Source organism: Cynoglossus semilaevis, chromosome Z, assembly GCF_000523025.1.
Source record: "Cynoglossus semilaevis isolate Cse_v1.0 chromosome Z, Cse_v1.0, whole genome shotgun sequence".
NCBI lineage: Eukaryota > Metazoa > Chordata > Actinopteri > Pleuronectiformes > Cynoglossidae > Cynoglossus > Cynoglossus semilaevis.
Genome location: NC_024328.1, coordinates 15,266,161 through 15,285,671, shown reverse-complemented (window position 1 = coordinate 15,285,671; position 19,511 = coordinate 15,266,161). Strand labels below are relative to the sequence as shown.

Here is a 19,511-nt window from a genome sequence, read left to right as displayed (position 1 = left end):
TGTAGGGAAGATTGACTATTTGTACTGATTTGGATCTCTGACTCCCGAACGGTAAAATGAACGAATCATTTCATTCATTTTACAGCAGACAAATGAAACTAATTTGCAAAAGCGAATCTTTGAACAAATCTGCGAGAACGAATCTGAGAGAATTAATTTTTGAACAAATCTATGAGAACAAATCTTTGAACAAATCTTTGCATGAATCTGCGAAAACGAATCTGAGAATGTATCTTTGAGCGAATCTGCAAAAACGAATCTTTGAACAAATCTGAGAGAATGAATCTTTGAACGAATCTGCGAAAACGAAAGTGCAAAAGCGAATCTTTGAACGAATCTGCAATAACAAATCTTTGAATGAATCTTTGCACGAATCTGCAAAAACGAATCTTTGCACGAATCTGCAAAAACGAATCTTTGCACGAATCTTTGAACGAATCTGAGAGAATGTATCTTTGAGCGAATCTGCAAGAACAAATCTGCGAGAATGAATCTTTGAACAAATCTTTGCACGAATCTGCAAAAACGAATCTTTGCACTAATCTTTGAACGAATCTGAGAGAACGAATCTGTGAGACCGATCTTTGAACAAATCTTTGAACCTGGATTCGCTGAGAGCGATTCGTTCAATATGAACGAATCTTTCATATCCAACAAATCACTCGCGAACGGCACATCACTACGGAACATGGAACCAATGTTGTGATGGTTGAGTCCTCACTCTGACAGGTGATCGATGTGAGTGACAGGTGTCGTACGGACAGACGGACGGACGGGTGACACAACTGGAGGACATGGACATACCTCGTAGGAGTACGACACCGCCTCCTCGTCTGTGTGCGCCTGCTGGACTATGACTTTGGACGTAAAGCTGTCGTGATCCCCGTCCTCGTGATCCAGGAAGTTGAAATTAAACTCGTCCAGAACAGTAAACTCTACTTTGTTTTCCTGCTCTGCCTCCACGGCCTCCTCCGACCGGGGCGGCCGTGGTACAGTTTCCGCACCGGAACTACCCTCACCCATCATTTCCTCCTCCTCCTCCTCCTCCTCACCCCTGGAGTCATGCGTGCCACCGTTCAGGTGGTGCGGGCCGGGGTCGCGACCTCCCTCTTGAGCATCACCCGTGTACTGAACCCTCCTGTCTTTGCTGTGGTTGCTCTCCGTGAAGCTCACGCTGATCTTCACGTCTCTGAGGAGCTTGTGATCCGGCAGGAAGTTGGTGACCGGCGGAGCGTGTCGCGCTGTTCGTGGGCAACGCGCGCCGGGACTAGCCTCGTCTGCGAAGTGGCTACAGAAAGTGAGCGTTGAGGCGTTGCCAAGGGACTGGGACTGCTGCGGCGGCGGCTTGGCTTCCCCATTCCCTGGGGTGTACGTGTATCCATCACCACCAGAGCTAACGTCCATTACCTCTGCGTCACTGGACGTTTGCAGGGGAGGTGGTGGAGGTGCCCTCTCCTCATCGTGGCCAAAATCACGAGGTGGCTCCAAGGGAAGAGGGGGAAGAAGCTCGTCTACCTCCATTTCCTCAACGTTAAAAAACAAACAAACAAACAAACCCTAAAACATACACTGGCTAACGTGTTGTGTTAGATTAGCGGAGGCTAGCGCAGTAGCAGTTTCCCCCGGGGGTTACACCTCGTACCAGTCGAGAATACGCTAAGCTGACTACATTGTTCTTTTCATTAATGTAGACAGCTTTTCAGAATCACTGTCTCAATTATTGGAAATCACAATGAATTCAGCTTAAGAATGAGAACCAGGCTCTAATCACTCTCCACTGGGGGATGTGGGGGGTGGGGTCGGTCTTCTGGAGGCTGGAGAGAAGGCTCGGTCACTTCACGACTAGTTAGCCTCGTAGTGACACGGCGGGTCTCTGTCGGCGTCTAAATACAGATGTTATATGTTAAAATACTATTAGAGACTATTCGTAGCGCAGCTGCCGTGACTGCAGCGGCCGTTAACGTTCTTTCCTAAATGATAGCAAGCGAGCTAACGCCGCATGAACGGAGACGTCGGCGGACGCGGGCAACTTGGGTTAAATTCAACCATACAGTGTATTATATCAATACTTGCCGATAAATGTCCCGAGGTTGTCGCTCACTGGGAACCTAGCTACCGTCTAATTTACTTAATTTTAGATGTACCGCCACGAGGGACGACGAGGAGCCCCGCCATCTTGCTAAAAAAAAAAAACAAAACCCTGCACCGGCTCATCAAGCCCCTCCTCCCCGCGCCGGCTTTTTCTTGATTGACAGATGAGCGATCCAATTACAACATCTCTCAAAGATCCTCGTTGCCAACATTGATTAACAAATATGTTAATCAATATGTTTTAACAGCTGAACAAAAATTAGGGTTTTGCCGAAAGAATTCAAAAACTTTTTTTTCTTAAATTTTTTTTCCTTAAGATTTTTTTTCTCAAATGTTTTAACAAACTATATTTTGGTGAGAAACAAACAAAAAACGTAAACGTGCTAAATTAGATCTTTCTTTTTTTTAGATTTTTTTTTCAAATTCCGGAAAATACAGAAACACGCAGAAAAGATACATTTTGATTTTTCAAAAAATCCATCAAATATTTTCAACATCTGACCAAAAATTAGGGGAAAAAAGAAAAAAAAGTTTTTCCTTAAATTTCTCAGAAAACTTGCAGAAAACGTTACATTTTGAAAAAGAAATTCCAAACAATATCATCAACATTTTTCAACTTTTTTTTTTCTTTGAAAAATTCCATAAAAATAAATCTGGAAAATTTCATGAGAAACAAGCAGAAAAGATGAATTCTGATTTTGTTTTTTACAAAATTTTTTATCATAATTTTTCAACATCTGACGAAAGTGACATGCTAACTTAGATTTTTCTAAGTAAAATTTTTTTTTTAAAAATAGGGTTTTGCCAAAGAAAATCAAAAACATTTTTCTTCTTTAAATGTTTTTTTCTTAAATTGTTTTTAACAAACACTATATTTTGGTGAGAACCATACAGAAAACATAAACAAGTTTTTTTTTTTAGATTTTTTTTTCAATTCTGGAAAAAACATATGAAAAAATAAAAAAATTTGAAACGCTCTAATTTCATGAGAAATGTGCAGAAAAGATTTAGATTTTTCTTTCAAAAGAATTCATCATAATTTTCCATAAAACATCTGACAAAAAGAATTGTTACTTTTTTTTTACAAATTCCGGAATTTCTTTTTCTTTCAAAAATACTCTATTTGATGAGAAACACGCAAAAAGGTTAATATTTTGATTTTTCTTTTACCCCAGCCTTCACCTGATGACTGCTGCGATCTGCTCCCACCACCCCCTTTATCTTCCACCCCTCCCCCCAAATCACATGCTGACAATGGAGATCAAATCTTTATTGATTCTTCTCCAGTTCGCCTCCTTCCACAGCCATCGTTGTACACGTACAGATATAATTTACCGACTCTCACCGACAACACATTCATAGGTTTCAGGGGGGAAAATCTCCGTTAGTGTCAGAACGACTGCCGTCAGGAAACGGTCCCTGACCCGCAGCAATGTCCAACCGAGGACGGTCCCCCGTCCAGAACGGCTGCAGTACTGTAAGGTTTTTATGGTTTTGGTTTTTTCTGCTGCTTCACTCCTGATCAACAGATATTTGTCAAAAATAAACAAAAAACAAAAAAAACAACCAAAAAATATTAGAACAGAAATTATTTTTCATATATACATATAAATACTAGACAAACACACCGTTGAAAATCTGGCGTTAGAATAAACACAGTGAAGTAAGGCAGTGGAGTTGAACCTCCAAGAGTCGCCAGGAGGTGAAAACCACGAGTTTGGTTAACATCCAGGAGCGGAGATTGAACCCCCGTCCCCTCCCGTTTGTGGAGGTCAACCTTTCTGTCACAGTGAAGGGCGAGACTTCTCCCGATGACAACTGTCAAAGTTCACGTTTGATTCCCATCGTTACGGATAAGAAAAACATTCCGGTGCGGGGGACGTTAGCTAGCCTAGCGCTGACTCATTTGCATATCGTAGTAAACGTAAGAGTTGAAACTGTGCCTCGGTCTTGAAACGGTTCCGCAGATCTAACTGTTACGGAGAGAGAGAGCGGTGGCCGAACAGTGGTGCAGTGGATCACTAATACTGTAGCTGGAGGGGGAGAGGAAAAGGGTGAGGAAGAGAGAGGGGCGGAAAGAACGTCCATGAAAAAGTCCAGTCCGACTTCATGGACTTCACTCTGAACTTTTAAATCATTATCTTCATTTTTTTTTAAATGTCTAATATTATTTCTATCTGTAATATAGTATAAATATATATATATATATTTCTCATATATGTCTCTTATATTTTCAGTCCGTCTACACGGTCGCCCGTGGCCGCGACAGAAAAGTCACCTGATCAGAACCTCTTTTTTTTTCTTTCTTTAAAAAGTGCGTTCTTTAGACTGGAGGTCGTGACCTTTGACCTTCAATAATTTTTTTTTTTTTTTTAGGAAAGGAAAATAAAGTTCTTGAGAAATCTGGGTCCTGATCCAGATCCAGAAAAGACCCTGACCGGACTACAGGACGATGTCGGAGACGCCTGATTGGCCGGTCTGACGCCTCCAAGACTGCGCTCTCTATTTTTAAACCACAAGTCCAAAGGGTTAGAGCGCCCCCTGTCCAGACATGAAGGCACTGTGTACGAAGTAATACTCTGTGTTTCATTGAAAAAAAAAAATTACAGAAATCCCACGTCACCTGGTTCTCTCACCCTCTCTCTAATTTATAGTTTTTTGTTAGAACCATTTCTTCAATTTCATCATCATCATCATCATCATCATCATCATCATCACCATCTTCATCATCATCACCATCATCATCATCATCTCATCCCCTTCAACTACTGATCCTGCAGTAACTCCTCATCAATGTCCCCACAAACACAAACAGACGGTGTGTATATCTGACCCCCCCGCCCCCCCCTCCCCCCCCCGCCACTGACCCCCTGACCCCCCCTTCAAACTGAAGTCTTCTGATCTACTGTAGAACCAGACTCACCGTCAACAACATTAAATGTTTTCCACAAAAAAACCTCTAACCTCACACCTGTCCAGAACGTCCCCTCAGTCCTGCTGGTCTTAGATCAGAACCAGAACCCACAGAGGACAGTCCAGAGAGGACAGTCCAGAGTGGACAGTCCACGGGGGACAGTCCAGAGTGGACAGTCCAAAGTGGACAGTCCACAGAGGAGAGAACAGTCCAGAGTGGACAGACCTGTCCCTCAGTCCAATACCCTCATGTTAGGACATACGGTGAAACAAACACACACCCACGGGACATTTTGTCCCTTAGGAAGCGAGACTTTTGGCACAGACAGGCAGGAGTGGACAGTCCAAAGTCGTCACGTCCACCGCGTCCACACCACTGTATCACACTGAAGACACAAAGTAACAGAGGACAGTCTGTGTCTGTTTGTTTGTCCAGTCCTGTTTGGATCATCACATAAGTGTCCTCCTGGTTCTCCTGGTCTCTGTCAGAGGTCAGGGGTCGTTCCCACTCACACAGAGATCTCGTAGGTGGTTCCTCCGACCCCCGTGACCTTTCGGACATTACTGTAGCGACCAGGGCTGAGGGGGGCGCCCTGGGGGCCGGGGCTGTAGTCCATCTGTCCGTTAACTTTCACGTTGTCCCTGAATGACAGAGAGATGAAGAAGACATGGTTTAACATGTGGGGGGGGACAGTGACACCAGGTGGTGAAACGTATTCATATTTTAAAACATCTTTACAATAAAAAGTAACTGTTTAATTTAATTTAACTTCGATTGTGTTGATTATTATCTGTGTTTGTCCAGCAGAGGGAGCTGTGCTCTCAGGGTATGCAGTATCACAGGGCTAAGGTCAGGACTCGTACCTGGAACCCATACGGGGCGACTCCGTCCTCTCCGGGACGCCGACGTGGGAGAACTTGTGGTGGGAGTACGAAGGAGAGCGGGGCGTGGCCGGGGAGTGGGGCTGGTGGACCGGGGACTGGTACGGCCCCTCGGGGCCCGTGTGCCTGCTCTGACTGCTGTTGGTGCTACTGTGCTCAGTGTGCAGGGAGGTGCTTGAAGTCCTGGGGGCGCGGCCCAGCGTGGAGCCCGAGTGGCGTAACACGGGAGTCCGCTGGCCGTAGCCGATCACGCCCGTCCCCATCAAGTTCTCCCGGGATCCACCACAGGACACCGGGCCCACGGAGCCGGGGCCTCGGGGCCCGTCCGGGTAGCAGGCGTTGTGAGTCAACGCGTAGCCCGTGTCGAACACGCCAGAGTCCTGGGCGCATATGTGGGGCTGAGAGCGCCCCCGCAGGACCTGCTGCTTCTCCCTCGCCTCGATTTCTTTGCGCTCCTGGATGGACGCCATGATGGTCTGAGAGAGGTTATCGTAGCGCACCGGAGACGGGTCTCTGTGCTGCGGGCGTGGGGACTGCCTGCCCAGCCCTCTGGGTATGACCACCGGACTGTAGGCCAGGGACACCTGGTGGCGCTGCGCCTCGGGTTCCCGGACGTGGCACATTCTGGCGGGGAGGAACGGGGAATGGAACCCCACAGATGACATGCCGCGGTGCACCGAGCACTCGTTGGCGGCGCCCGGGGAGACGGTCGGGTTCAGGAGGCTGTCGTACGATAGGCTGCCGTTGCGGTTGGAGCGGGTGTTTGGGGAGAAGACGCCCTTGTACGGGGTGGACGTGTGCGGCTGCAGGGCGTGGAGCTGACCCTTCTGCGGCCTGCGGTGACCCTGCCGCAGGCCCACCAGCCTGTACGGGGCGGGGTCGGAGTCCAACTGGAAAGGAGAGGACTGGAAGTTGCGAAGCAGGGCCGTGTCGTTGTACTCGGGCAGGTCCAGGTTGGGCTCCGACCTGTAGTCGTGAGACAGAACACCTTCTTCCAAAATGGCCGACGTGGTCCGATCGTTTCCCAGGATGATCTGAGACGAACGAGAAAATAGTGAAGATGAGATTTTGAATTAGAAAAGTGGTCCAATTGTCCTGTAGAAGACCAGATTTTAAAACTAGCTTTAGCATCTATTGCTAACCCATTAAAGCTGAGCAGACCCCCGTCTCACCTTCTCTCCCGCGGTGTGGTAGTGGACTTTGGGCATGGTCCCGAAGGACGGCCGGAACTTGTACATAACCGGAGTGGAGGGGTGGGTCTGGGCAGAAAGGGAACTCTCTAGAACACAGACAAACACGGAAGAGACGGTCGATATCACGGAGTAAAATGTAAAAAACAAACATGTACGATAGCAGTTTCGCTGATTATGACGTAACTAATTAATGAATATTCATGTTTGGCGTCAACTAAATCTCTCTGAGAAAACTCCCATGTCTCACCACCAGGGGTCTCCGCAGCCGATATGTTTTGATATCCACGCTACAGCTGTAGATTCTTCACCTCACAGATTTTGAAATAACCGTTAGTTAGCTTAGCTTTAGCCTCAGATAAAGAATGCTAACACGCTACACACCAGCACACGGCGAAAACGTCGTTAATTCAATTTTACAACAGTTAAACGTTGAGTGTAAACGGTTGTTTGTCTGTTTAGACCCACTGCAGTACCCGCTTACAGCCTCCGGGTGGCAGTGTTGCTCCACGAAATTACATGAAGCGCTGCCTCCCATGTAAAAAAAAAAAAAAAAAAAAGGCACAAGATCTCGACAGAAGACAACCTGCTGGTAAACGTGGACACGACGCCCGTGACGTCATCACCACCCCGCTACTGTAGACCACTCATTTAATCTGATGCCTGTGATCGGTTAGATCAACGGGACTTGAAATGAAATTCATGAGCTCCAATCACGACCCTCCGCCCACACCATGTGACTCAGAAGAAAAAAAATAAAAAATAAAAAAATAAAACCACGAGAACGTCAAACAAAACTCTGTGTCTCTGTGTTTGAGCCTTGCCCACCTTCACTGGACATCACCTGACCCCTCAGCTGGTTGTACCGCTCGGCTTTGGGCGGCAGCGGCGTCTGGGCTCCGTTTTCATCCAGGGCGTCCAGACTGACTTTAGACTAGAAGAGAGAAATGAAAAAAATGAAAAAATGTAAAAATGAAAATATGTAAAGATGTAAAAATATAAAAATGTAAAAATGAAAATATGTAAAAATGTAAAATTGAAAATATGTAAAAATGAAAATTTAATTTGAAAATATGTAAAAATGAAATTGAAAATATGTAAAAATGAAAATTTAATTTTAATATAAATCCTGCAGGCCTCACCTTGGAGCTGACGATGGTTCCGTGAAGGCCGTTGTCACTGACCTTCACCGTCATCTGTCGGTCACTCAGGTCCGGTCGGATGAACGGCGGCTGGATTTTGATGTGAGGTCTTTTCGTGGAGTCCAGTACATACCTGTGGGGAGACAGACGTGTCACCAGAGGGCGACGACGACTTCCTGTCTGATTTAAGGAGGTTTTCACTTTTTGAACACAGGAACCGCGGGCCAGAGACTGACCACCACTGACCATCTGGTCTTGTTGCTTTAACTCTTCCGGAACATTCTCAGTCTCACCTTGGCGCTAAAGGACCGCACAGGACGTACTCCACGTTGCTGCAGCAGTCCTTGGTGAAGGGATTGACTCCACCACGAAACTTCCCTGTCACCTGAGGCAGAGAGCAGCCAATCAGAGCAGGTGAAGAGTTACACACACACACAAACACACTCTCCCTCTACTCACCTGTTCGTTGGTCGTCCGACCTCGAGCCACTAGGACGATGTGGAAACCAGTGAGTCCAACGACTGGAATGAAGAACAGCCCAGTGATACACATCACCACCAGACTGGACGCACTGAAGTCAGGGAGGCAACAACGGCAACTGGGCATGACATCGACAACGACAACTGGACACAACAACAACAACAACTGGACACAAGAACAACAACAACGTCAACTGGGCATGACAACGACAATGACGACAACAACGACAACAACTGGACATGACAACAACAACTGGACACACGACACACCACAACAACAACAACAACAACAACAACTGGGCATGACAATGACAACTGGACACAACAACAACTACAACTGGACACGACAACAACAACAACGTCAACAACTGGACACTACAACAACTGGACACAACAACGACGACGACGACGACGACGACGACAACAACTGGACACAACAACGACAACGAGACACAGCAACAACAACTGGACACGACAACAACGTCAACGACAACTGGACACGACAACAACGTCAACGACAACCGGACATGACAACAACGACAACTGGGCACAACTTTACATGTCTATGACCTTTAGTCGTGATACAGTGTAGTGCATTGTTTCCCAAAGACTGGGTCGCGGCCCTCAGGTGGGTCGCAAGAGTTTGTTTTTTTGGGTAGTCTTGCATCATGTTTCCCAGGAGTTTACGAATAACGTCCATTGATTTGGGTCGCGCAGGTTTGTGACTTCTAAAATATGGGTCCCCAGAAAAAAACGTTTGGGAAACTGGTGTAGCGGTTAGCATGCCTGCCTCGGAAGCAACGAACAGGTAGTCCTGGGTCCGATTCCCAGAGGCACCACATGCTTGGCGCCCTCAAGTGGGCAGTCTGTCGCAGCAGGTCAGACGTTAACGCAAGAATTTCTCAAATGTGGGATCGAAAAAAAAAGATTTAAAATGATTTATTATTATTATTGGTTATATAGTTTGACCTTTGACCTTTTGGTCTGTTTCTGCTCCAGTCATCAAAACAACTCAACTTCTTCCTGTTAATTGCAGTACTTGCTAGTACTTGTTAGTACACAGTCCACTCCAGTTCCACACCATCACATATTTGTATCTAACATTAAGGCACGGGCCACCTAAGGCCCGGGGGCCTGATGCAGCCCGTTCGGCTTCTCAATCCGGCCCGCCAAAGTTTTCCAAAATTATATCATTTATTTGCATTATCATTAAACTTCTCCAATTTTTTACGTGCAATGCCCACGTTTTGCCAATAGATGGCGTAGAAAATGATAAAAATCATGTTAGCATTTTAGCCTTTTTGCATGACTTTTACCTGTCATTTATCACTCAAACGCTCCATCTATCAGACCCCGCCCCTGACCCGGCCCCCGCCCCGTCTGACCGATCCTCAGGTTGTTTCCCCGTAAGGATACGTGACGGTGGTGTGCAGCGTTCCCAGCCTCTCCCGGTGGTGGAGGACGTAGATGAGTCCGAAGGAGAAAACTCCGACCATGTGGACGCTGAGGGACAGCAGGAACAGGAAGAAGTAACGGTAGTTCCTGCGACCGATGCAGTTGTTCACCCAGGGGCAGTGGTGATCGAAGTCCTGCGGGGGGGCGACGGGGGGTGGAGGGGGTTGGGGCAAAGAGGGTTTGATCACAGGAAGTAGACCAATCAGCTGTACGATCATAAACACACACACACACACACACCTCCACACAGTTGTCGCAGACGCTGCAGTGCGAACACCGGGGCGGCCTGTAGAAGTGGCAGGTGGCGCACCACTTCATCCGGACCTGGATGCCTTTGATCTCCACGTTTTTGTAGAGCGGCGCCCGGAAGTCGTCCTCTTTGTCCTCGTCTTCGTCCGCTGATTGGGAAGAGACGAGAAACAGTCAACGGAGTTCACACAGGACGGTGATTTTTTTACGTTTTATTATTATTATTGTTAACATCTCGACGGTTTGAAGTGTTTAAACCAGGGTGTCAAACTCCAGGTTCGGGGGCCTCACACAGCCCGGTTAGATGTCAAGAGGGGCCGGACGAGTACCATATAAACATCCATCCATCCATTTTCATCTGCTTATCCATTACCGGGTCGCGGGGCAGCAGTCGCCACCCAAATCACATTGCACCGTACCAACCCCCCCTAAACCTTCCTGCAGGGGGTGAGTCCACTGTAAGGTACCAACCGCCCTAACCGGGATTCGAACTTGCCCAGGAGGTGAACCCTGGGGTTCCACACCAATGACAGAGACATTGCCTCTGGGCCAAAGCGCCACCATATAAACATCCATATATTTTTTTTTAATTTCAAAATTCATCAAGTGGGCCAGATTTAACTCCCCAAGTGGGCCGGGTTTTGGGCCACGGGCCTTATGTTTGACAACCCTGGTTTAAAGCATGAGCGTTTAGAACATGGTGTTCTTTATCACACTGTGGTTCGGGTTCCTCAACTGGTCCAGTCCAGAGGTCCTCGGTCCTGGAAGGACCTTGAAGACCTTGAAGACCCTGAAGAACCCTGGTCCAAAAAGGAACTCCTCTGATGTCTTTGATCTCCACAGATACGTTTGTTTAACGACACCCTCCGATCCCCGGCCGCGTCCCAGATTAAACACTTAACGGATTAACAACGACTAATTCCTGGACGGTCTGTCAAGGGAGCAGGGAGCAGAAGGCCTTTCCTCACCTCCAGGGGGCGGGGTGAGTCTGAGGAACCAGGGTTCTCATCGGTAACAGAGTAGAACCTCCTCCTCGTTATTTTCATCATGTAAAGCCTATTTTTTTCTATTCATTTTTGGGGTATGAGCGCCCCCTGCCGACACCACTGGGCATTGAACCCAACACCAGCCCATGGTACAAACCTCGGGGGTAGACACCGGGGTCCATAAAGGTCGCCATGCTGAAGTTGGCCAGGACGAAGATGAAGACGAGGCCATTGTAGAGGGGGACGACAGGGGAGACCACGCTGGTCAACCAGGGACACCTACAGGCACACAGGGGAGAGTGCGGGTCAGAGCAGAGCAGAGGTGAGGGCAGGTGTTTGAATCCCTTCTCAACAACAATAAACAGCAAAAAGATTAAAAAAAAACAAACAAACATCAGGGTCACGGCCCACAGGTGGGCCACTGTATACCCAACAGTTTATAAATGACTTTTCTGGATTCAGATTCGCTCGTACCTCGGTCTGTAACGTCTCTGTCTTTTAATTGGTTTATGAGTCCGGAATCATTTCACTGACACAAACCACCGACCACAGAAGCTCATTTCCCATAATGCCTGTGGTTTGTGGTTTCTGGGCTGACGCTACTTTAGTAATAAATTCAATTGTCTAAGAGAATTAATAAAGATTTGTTTTTCACCCGCCACAGGGAGGCGCCGTCTCCAGTGACTGCTTCCAGTGAACACGCTAAAAAAGTACTTTTACAACAACAACAACAACAACATCATGTAATTTTCTCCGATCACACTTTAACAGCTACAGCGTTCCGTCTCTTTGTCGCGAATTTCCTTCCGCTCCCTCAGTACATCGCGGATTTTTTTTTAAATCTGATCTCGTGAAATTTTCACTATATTTATTTAGTTTATTCTTTTGCAATATAGTGAAAATATCGCGAAAGTTTATTCTTTTGCGATATTTTCACTATATCGCAAAAGAATAAACTATTGCGATATTCTTTATATCGTGAAAAAATTAAAGAAAACTAAAAGACAAAATATATATATATTTTTTAAGTTTTTAAAAATGTGGATTCTCATTTTGAGATTGAGATTAACTCATTTGCGAACAATCGCTAGTAGCTTTGTTTACTTAGACGAGATCGTACGTAGCACACTATTGGCTAATTGAGCATGTTCTTCTGTTCCTCACACTGATTGGCTCACAACTCTGGAGGGTTGATAACAGTGTGGGGGAGGTTCGTAAAGGGTTAATATACAGTGCGTAAATAATATATTAACTATCTCGCCTCTACTTTGCGATTTTTCCTGTTCCGCGCTGTGTCTTGGAACGCAACTACCACGATCCCTGTACAAATAAGTTGATTTTTAAAAGCAGTATTTTTTTTAATGCAGTACCATCAACAAACTGAAGGCTGCGACACCGACGACTGAACGATCGGATGAAAAACAGAGACCAAACAAAGATCGCAGACAAACAGCTCTACGTTCTTTCCAAAGCTGTTGTTTTTTTTGTTTTTTTTTGTTTTTTATATCGACCGACCGACAACATCAAAGGAATGGAGTCATGCGGTCGAGCTCCGTCTATAAATGTGGCCTTGAACAATGCATGCTGGGACAGATTTAGGACGGCCGGCGTCACAGCTGCCAACGTATACTGTAAGCTGCTGCCGTTAGCTCTGTGGGATTAACAGTGGCAATAATAAACTATAAACAGAACAAGATTTCCAAAGGTGACGTCCGGTAACGTCCACTCCACAGACCGTAACAGACACAGAGACACCATGCTAACAGCTAACAGCTAACGTCCTCTCCCACTGTCAATAAAAACAACACGTGTCCCACAGCGTCCTCTGTCTTCAGTGGGGTCACATGTCAGGACATACATTTATTTCTCGCTCGGAGACTGAAGACGGACGGCTTTTATTAGAACTATTTATTTTTACTCCTTCTCCGGGTGTTAGCTCCTGTTACTGAGGGAGAGCAGCAACGACGACGACGTTTGATTTCCACACACATCCAATCAGAACGCGTCTGCTCTTTTCCAAACTGGTCATTGTAAAAAAAAACAAAAAAAAAACAACAAGAAAACAAAACGTTTAGCTATTTCTGGATTAGCTTTGGCTAGCTCTCCACATGGTTTTGTTCAAGCGTAGAAAGCTAGCTTCAGGCTAACTCTTCGGGTTAAAACTATCTCCAGGACTTCAAGATGTTTATTTGTCACGTTCTTGAATCCTGCAGTAATAAAATAATAATAATAATAATAATAATAATAATAATAATAATAATAATAATAATAATAATAATAATAATAATAATAATAATAATAATAATAATAATAATAATAATAATAATAATAATAATAATAATAATAATAATAATAATAATAATAATAATAATAATAATAATAATAATAATAATAATAATGACATAAACAATAATAATTTAAAATGTTTGTGACTAAAATAATGTTTTTTTCTGTGGTCAGCTTTTCTTCCACTTCTTGTTTCAAATAATTATTTTTATTTATATTTATTTTAATTTTATTTTTATATTTTAAGTAATTATTATTATTAGTAGTATAAATAGTTTTTTGCGATTGCCAGAATTCTTCTTCTTCTTCTTCTTCTTCTCTGCCAGCGTTTCGTTTCGTCTGAAGACACTTCAGTTGACGGCAGAGAAACCAGCAGCTAGGTGTTTTGGACAGATTAATTCCATCTATAAATACTCGCAGTACCCTAATTATAGAGTATTTGAAGTCGGAGTAAAAAGGAGGCCAGGTGACGGAGTACTGCCGAAAACAACTACACCGAGAAACAGTCACGACCCAGTCTTTCCAGAACTTTCTCACTGTTTCAGGCCTTAACTTATACAACACTGTAACTGCACCGCTGCACATAGACCACTGCACACAGACCACTGGACACAGACCACTGCACATAGACCACTGCACACAGACCACTGCACACAGACCACCGCACACAGACCACTGCACACAGACCACCGCACACAGACCACTGCACACAGACCACCGCACACAGACCACTGCACACAGACCACCGCACACAGACCACTGCACACAGACCACTGCACATAGACCACCGCACACAGACCACTGCACCTACAAAGTACTGAACTTAGAACAGTCTAGAACAACGTGGACGACTGTTCTACAGGAGAACGTCACCGAACATCTGTCCCGGTGTTGCGTCAACCACGATCTGTTCAGACTTGACTTGCGGGGAAAGCTCTTTACCTTTTTAACCTCAGACACCAACAGCAACAACAGACGTTTTCACAGTCGCCCCCTGGTGACAAGTGGCGGGCGGGGGGTACCAGTTTGACAGGGACAGGAACCAGGGGACTAATGACGACAAAGATCCAGGGTAAAAAAAATTTTAGTCAAACTAGACTCTCATCACAGCTTATTCATTTCAGCTGTAGCTGCAACGCTAACAACGCTAACGACGTTTCCCCCGGGGCAGAATAATTACTTTGTCTCTTTTTAAATGTGACATCATCACTCAGTCGATCTGACAAACTAGTCCAGGCAGTCGTTGAGTCATCGCAATATTAACACTGATGTGTGAGAGTGTGTGTGGGCGGGGGGTATAAAAAGAGCACACAAATGCTCTTGTGTTGTTGCTAACAAGGCAGAGAGGCTCCTGGGAGTCGGCAGTTTACACAATCACAACAGTTCCACAGCGGTGAACGCAGCGTGTGTGTGTGGTACGGTGGCTGCGTCGGCACGGCAACACAGCAGAGCAGGGGACACTGCCGGAGGGACACGACTCTGGACGGACCTCAAATGTTGACATCCAAACAAAAGTCCAACTCTGTTCACAGAAGGATTCGACGTGAACTGGGACTTTTTTTTTCTTTTTTAAAGCCATCTGTTTCTGCGGCGAAGAGTTGGCTAATTTAACAAACTATTGTTAACACTACCTTCATGAGAAAGGAACATCAGGGATAACAATCATTAAAACCTTATGGATCTCACACTTGTATTGCAACAGGCTGCCACTTGGGGGCGCCCAAGTATGTGGCTCCTGTGGGAATCGAACCCAGGACAACTTACTCACTGCTTCCGAGGCAGGCGCGCCAACCGCTACAAGTGTCACAATTGTCGTATCGGATTCGAACCCAGGTCTCTGGCCTCAGAAGCTAACGTTAACGCTCATCACATTGACCTGATCTGCAGAAATAACACGTCATCATCGACATAGAGAAACGTCGACGTTTGCACGCGGTTCACGTGAAACTAATCCGTGAACTGGACCGGAACTTTTACACCAAGAAACAAGGAAAACATTTGGACCAGTCCCAGTCTTGATAAATGAGGAGTGAACCTCATTAAAGACACTGTGTTGTCATGGTGCTAGCATGTAGCACGTTAGCCATCTTAACGACCGCAGTGTTTTGTTTGTGTTTTTTTTACGAGTTCTTTAACAAAGTCATTCTTGTGTCGCTGAAGTTACAAGAGATCGAGAAGGACAAGGACCAGGACCAGGTCCAGAGAACTGGAGCACACGTCCAGGCTCTGCTGAGAGACCTCAGATCCCAGTCCCTGCCACGGGTCACTAAGTACCGGACCATGTGTCACTCAGTACCAGACCATAGGTCACTCAGTACCAGACCATGGGTCACTCAGTACCAGGTCCTGGGTGAGTACCAGACCATGTGTCACTCAATACTTGACTGTAGGTCACTCAGTACCGGACCATGGGACATTCAGTACCAGACTGTGGTTCCCTCAGTACCAGACCATGGGCCACTCAGTACCGGACCATGGGTCACTCAGTACCAGACCATGGGTCATTCAGTACCAGGTCCTGGGTGATCGGACCATGGGTCACTCAGTACCACCATGGGTCACCTAGTACCAGGCCCCAGAGAAAACAATAAATATCACATGACTTTCTTCTAGTTTCTTCAGACTTCCTCTCCGACACAATCACTGGTCGACTCACGTCGAAAGTCTCAAAATCCGACTTAATCGGTCTGAAAACTTTACTTCATTTACTGCAAAAAAATGTATCTCTGTGTTCGTTAATTCAAAAAACGCAGGCAGAACAATTCAACACTCTTCCACACGGGGCAGCAGATAGCTATAAAAAAGTTAGTGTTGAAGAAGACCTTTGTGTGTGTATGTTTTTCTTCAATTCCTGCGAGCGCATGAGCCTCGTGTTCAACTAAACAGGCCCAGTTTTCTAGGTCGGTAAATTGCAAGTTAATCGGAAAATACATATTTTTAAACTAAACTTTTTTTGTGCGCAACATTTACGACATTCAGACATTCGATGATTCGGCTTCCGGTCCGAACAGACGGAGCCGCTCCACCTGCCACGACACCTCAATCCATGGCATAAAACAACAGGCTCACACAGGCAGCTGCTCTCACCCCTCCTCACCTCCACCCTCCCCCCTTTTGTTTTCAGCCACTCCAGACACAACAACGACTCAGCAGCTTCTTCAGCTGAGCTGAGGTTTTTTTTTTTTTGTTTGTTTTTTTCAGGACCCCCGTCTGAACTGAGTTACACGTGGGCCTGTAGAGGGCGCTGCCGCTGCTGGACTTTTATCAACAGTGATTGATGTTGCCAGGTGTAATTGCGCCTGCTCAGCAGTTTCCACACCATCACATTTAGTCTCCGACTCTGCGACTCCGGCCTCCGCCGAACCGTCCTGGACCAGAAGTCAAATACTTAGGGACCAGGAGAAAATAAAACAACAAGACTGATATTAAAACAAAGCTAAAAGGTCATCGATGTCAAACTCGGCCTATCAGTGAGCAGAGAGGGTTGGGGTCAGGTGACACTATGAAAATGTTCCTGAGACTTTTATTTTGACAGGGCTTCACGCGTGTCTCTACCGACGCTGTTCACGGTCTAACTCAGGCACGGGCAAAATAAGGCCCGGGGGCCGGAAGTGGCACGTTTGGCTTTTTTAATCCGGTCCGGTAAAATGTTTTAAATTGTATAATTTATTTAGATTATATTTATATAATATATTTATATATATATTTTTTATACTTCTGGCTTTCCCCTGCAATACCCACATTTCCCCAATAGATGGCATAAAAAAGTATTTTTTCTTTTCTATTCATGTTCTACGGAGAACTATTTCTAGACTTTTTTATCTTTTAGATCTGTTACTTCCTCCTTCTGTGTCTAAAATATCAAAAGGAGCAGGAGTCTCCCCCCTCTTCCTCCTCTCTGAACTCTCCCCCACTCAACTGCAGGATCATTTCAGTCTCACTTCTCCAGAACCATAACCAACACTTCCAGGATCGGTCCACACTCCTGTGCCTCACCCTCACCCTCACCCTCACCCTCAGCCCCAGCCTGCTCCACTCCCCAGAACTATGACAAAACAACATGAGTAAAGAGGGCGGAGCCGGGGCCTTGGCGGAGAAGCTGGAGGTCTAAATTAATCCCACATGTTCCTCAGAGTCGACTCGGCAGACAGTCTGCGCTCCTCGGTGCTGGGGTGAGGGTGAGGGTGAGGGTGAGAGGGTGAGGGGGGTGAGGGCGGGGTAAGCACAACCGGGTCTCCCAGCACCTCCTTCACTCACATGGATTCGTTTAGTTCAGCTGTGACGTCAGGAGGAGCAGAGAAAAAAACAACAAAAAAAAAAACAAAAAACGACAGGAGTGTGGTCCAAAATAAGGGGAGCGACCGGAACAACCAAAAATTAAAAAAATTTAAAAATATATAAAAATATATTTATACACACATGAACTATTTGTCATCATTTAAAGACATTTTTTTTATATTCCCTCTTTTTTTAAATGTTATTTTTTTATTTTCTGTATTGTTTTTTGTCTTTAACAATCAAGCTACAGTAAACATACAAAAATACAAAAATATATAAAAAATATATTAAAATATACTTATACACACGTGAACTATTGATCATCATTTAAAGACGTTATATTTTCCTAATATTATTTTTCATATATTTAATACATACATATATATTTATATACATATATTTAATTAATTTTTTTATTTTTATTTTCGCTCTTTTCTAAAATTATTTCAATGTTATTTTCTTATTGTTTTTCAATCAAGCTACAGTAAGCATACAAAAATACAAATAAAATATAAAAAAACATAAATAATATTAAATATAAAAAAGTAGAGTTATAGTCACAGTCAATCATGGAGTACTATTTAAAGTATATGTAGTATTATTTATTCCTAAAATAACATTAACCATGTGTTGCTTCAGGTAAGAACTAAAAACTTTGACTATTTTTATTCCGAACTTTTTCCGTCAATTTAGGATTTTTATTTTCACATTTTGCTACATTTTTTTAAACCTTTCTTTTTCTGTTCATCAACCATTCCTGGACAATAATTACAACAAAAATAGTTATAATAATAATTTTTAAAAATCGCAGTCCACTGTTTCCCCACAACTCTCTCTCTCTCTCTCTCCCAGTAAGTCTCTAAGTCTCTCTCCCTCCAACAGAGTCAACTTTAATACAACGTTAAAGTTTCTGGTTCTGTGGATCCAGAACGTTCTGAGAACCACCCGGTCGGTCAGTCAGTGTGAGTCGAGGCGTCGCGACGTTCATCATTTGAGTCGTTCTACAGGAGGTGCTAACAAAGGGATCCATTCTCCCACCAAGACGCCCTGAATGGACTCCTTGTCCGTTCGCGGCCCAGGTTAGACTTTCTGAGAAGTTAACGCTTCACTTCGTTAGCTGGAACAGAGTGGGGGGGGCCGAGGGGGTTCACAACCTGTGGCTCCTGACCCTCACGTGGCCCTTCAGGCCATTTTGTCTCTCTCTTTGTGATTGGACCAGATTTGGAACAACAGATCCACAACAAACCGACACTAAACCGCACAACCTGCTCGGCCAATCAGCAGCAAGTCGCCGTTCTGCTGACTCGGCAACTCCGACGCTGCGGACACACACAAAGCTAACGTACCATCGGCGGTCAACGCACCACAGCTTTAGAAACGGCGACCCACAAATTAGCGGCGAGCTGCTGAACTGCGTGACGCGCGCGCGAAATGAAAGACGTGCACGCGCACACCCACCTGCCGGACCAGCGCAACAATTCCAACTCCGACTACTGTCTGCAGTACTTCAATGAAAAAGTCCCAGTCAGCCCTCGCTCCCTCCCCCCTTTTTCCCCCCAC

At 45.3% G+C, this 19,511-nt stretch overlaps 2 protein-coding genes across 2 annotated transcripts in view; both read right to left on the bottom strand.

The window, feature by feature from the left end:
* dgcr8 (DGCR8 microprocessor complex subunit) overlaps positions 1–2,205 on the bottom strand; it is a 7,881-nt gene extending 5,676 nt beyond the window's left edge. The window contains 2 exon segments of the mRNA XM_025053237.1: positions 805–1,524; positions 2,074–2,205. Of these exon segments, the coding sequence (XP_024909005.1) occupies positions 805–1,521 (717 nt within the window). The 5' untranslated portion in view covers positions 1,522–1,524; positions 2,074–2,205.
* A 2,740-nt stretch (positions 2,206–4,945) lies between these two features.
* Positions 4,946–19,511, bottom strand: part of zdhhc8b (zDHHC palmitoyltransferase 8b) — a 15,345-nt gene continuing 779 nt past the window's right edge. Inside the window, exons 2-11 of the mRNA XM_008336572.3 lie at positions 11,545–11,666; positions 10,393–10,550; positions 10,114–10,286; positions 8,678–8,780; positions 8,512–8,603; positions 8,219–8,351; positions 7,905–8,010; positions 7,059–7,165; positions 5,869–6,920; positions 4,946–5,646 (exon numbers count right to left, since the gene is read on the bottom strand). Of these exons, the coding sequence (XP_008334794.1) occupies positions 5,514–5,646; positions 5,869–6,920; positions 7,059–7,165; positions 7,905–8,010; positions 8,219–8,351; positions 8,512–8,603; positions 8,678–8,780; positions 10,114–10,286; positions 10,393–10,550; positions 11,545–11,666 (2,179 nt within the window). The 3' untranslated portion in view covers positions 4,946–5,513. The remainder of the gene's footprint in view (positions 5,647–5,868; positions 6,921–7,058; positions 7,166–7,904; positions 8,011–8,218; positions 8,352–8,511; positions 8,604–8,677; positions 8,781–10,113; positions 10,287–10,392; positions 10,551–11,544; positions 11,667–19,511) is intronic.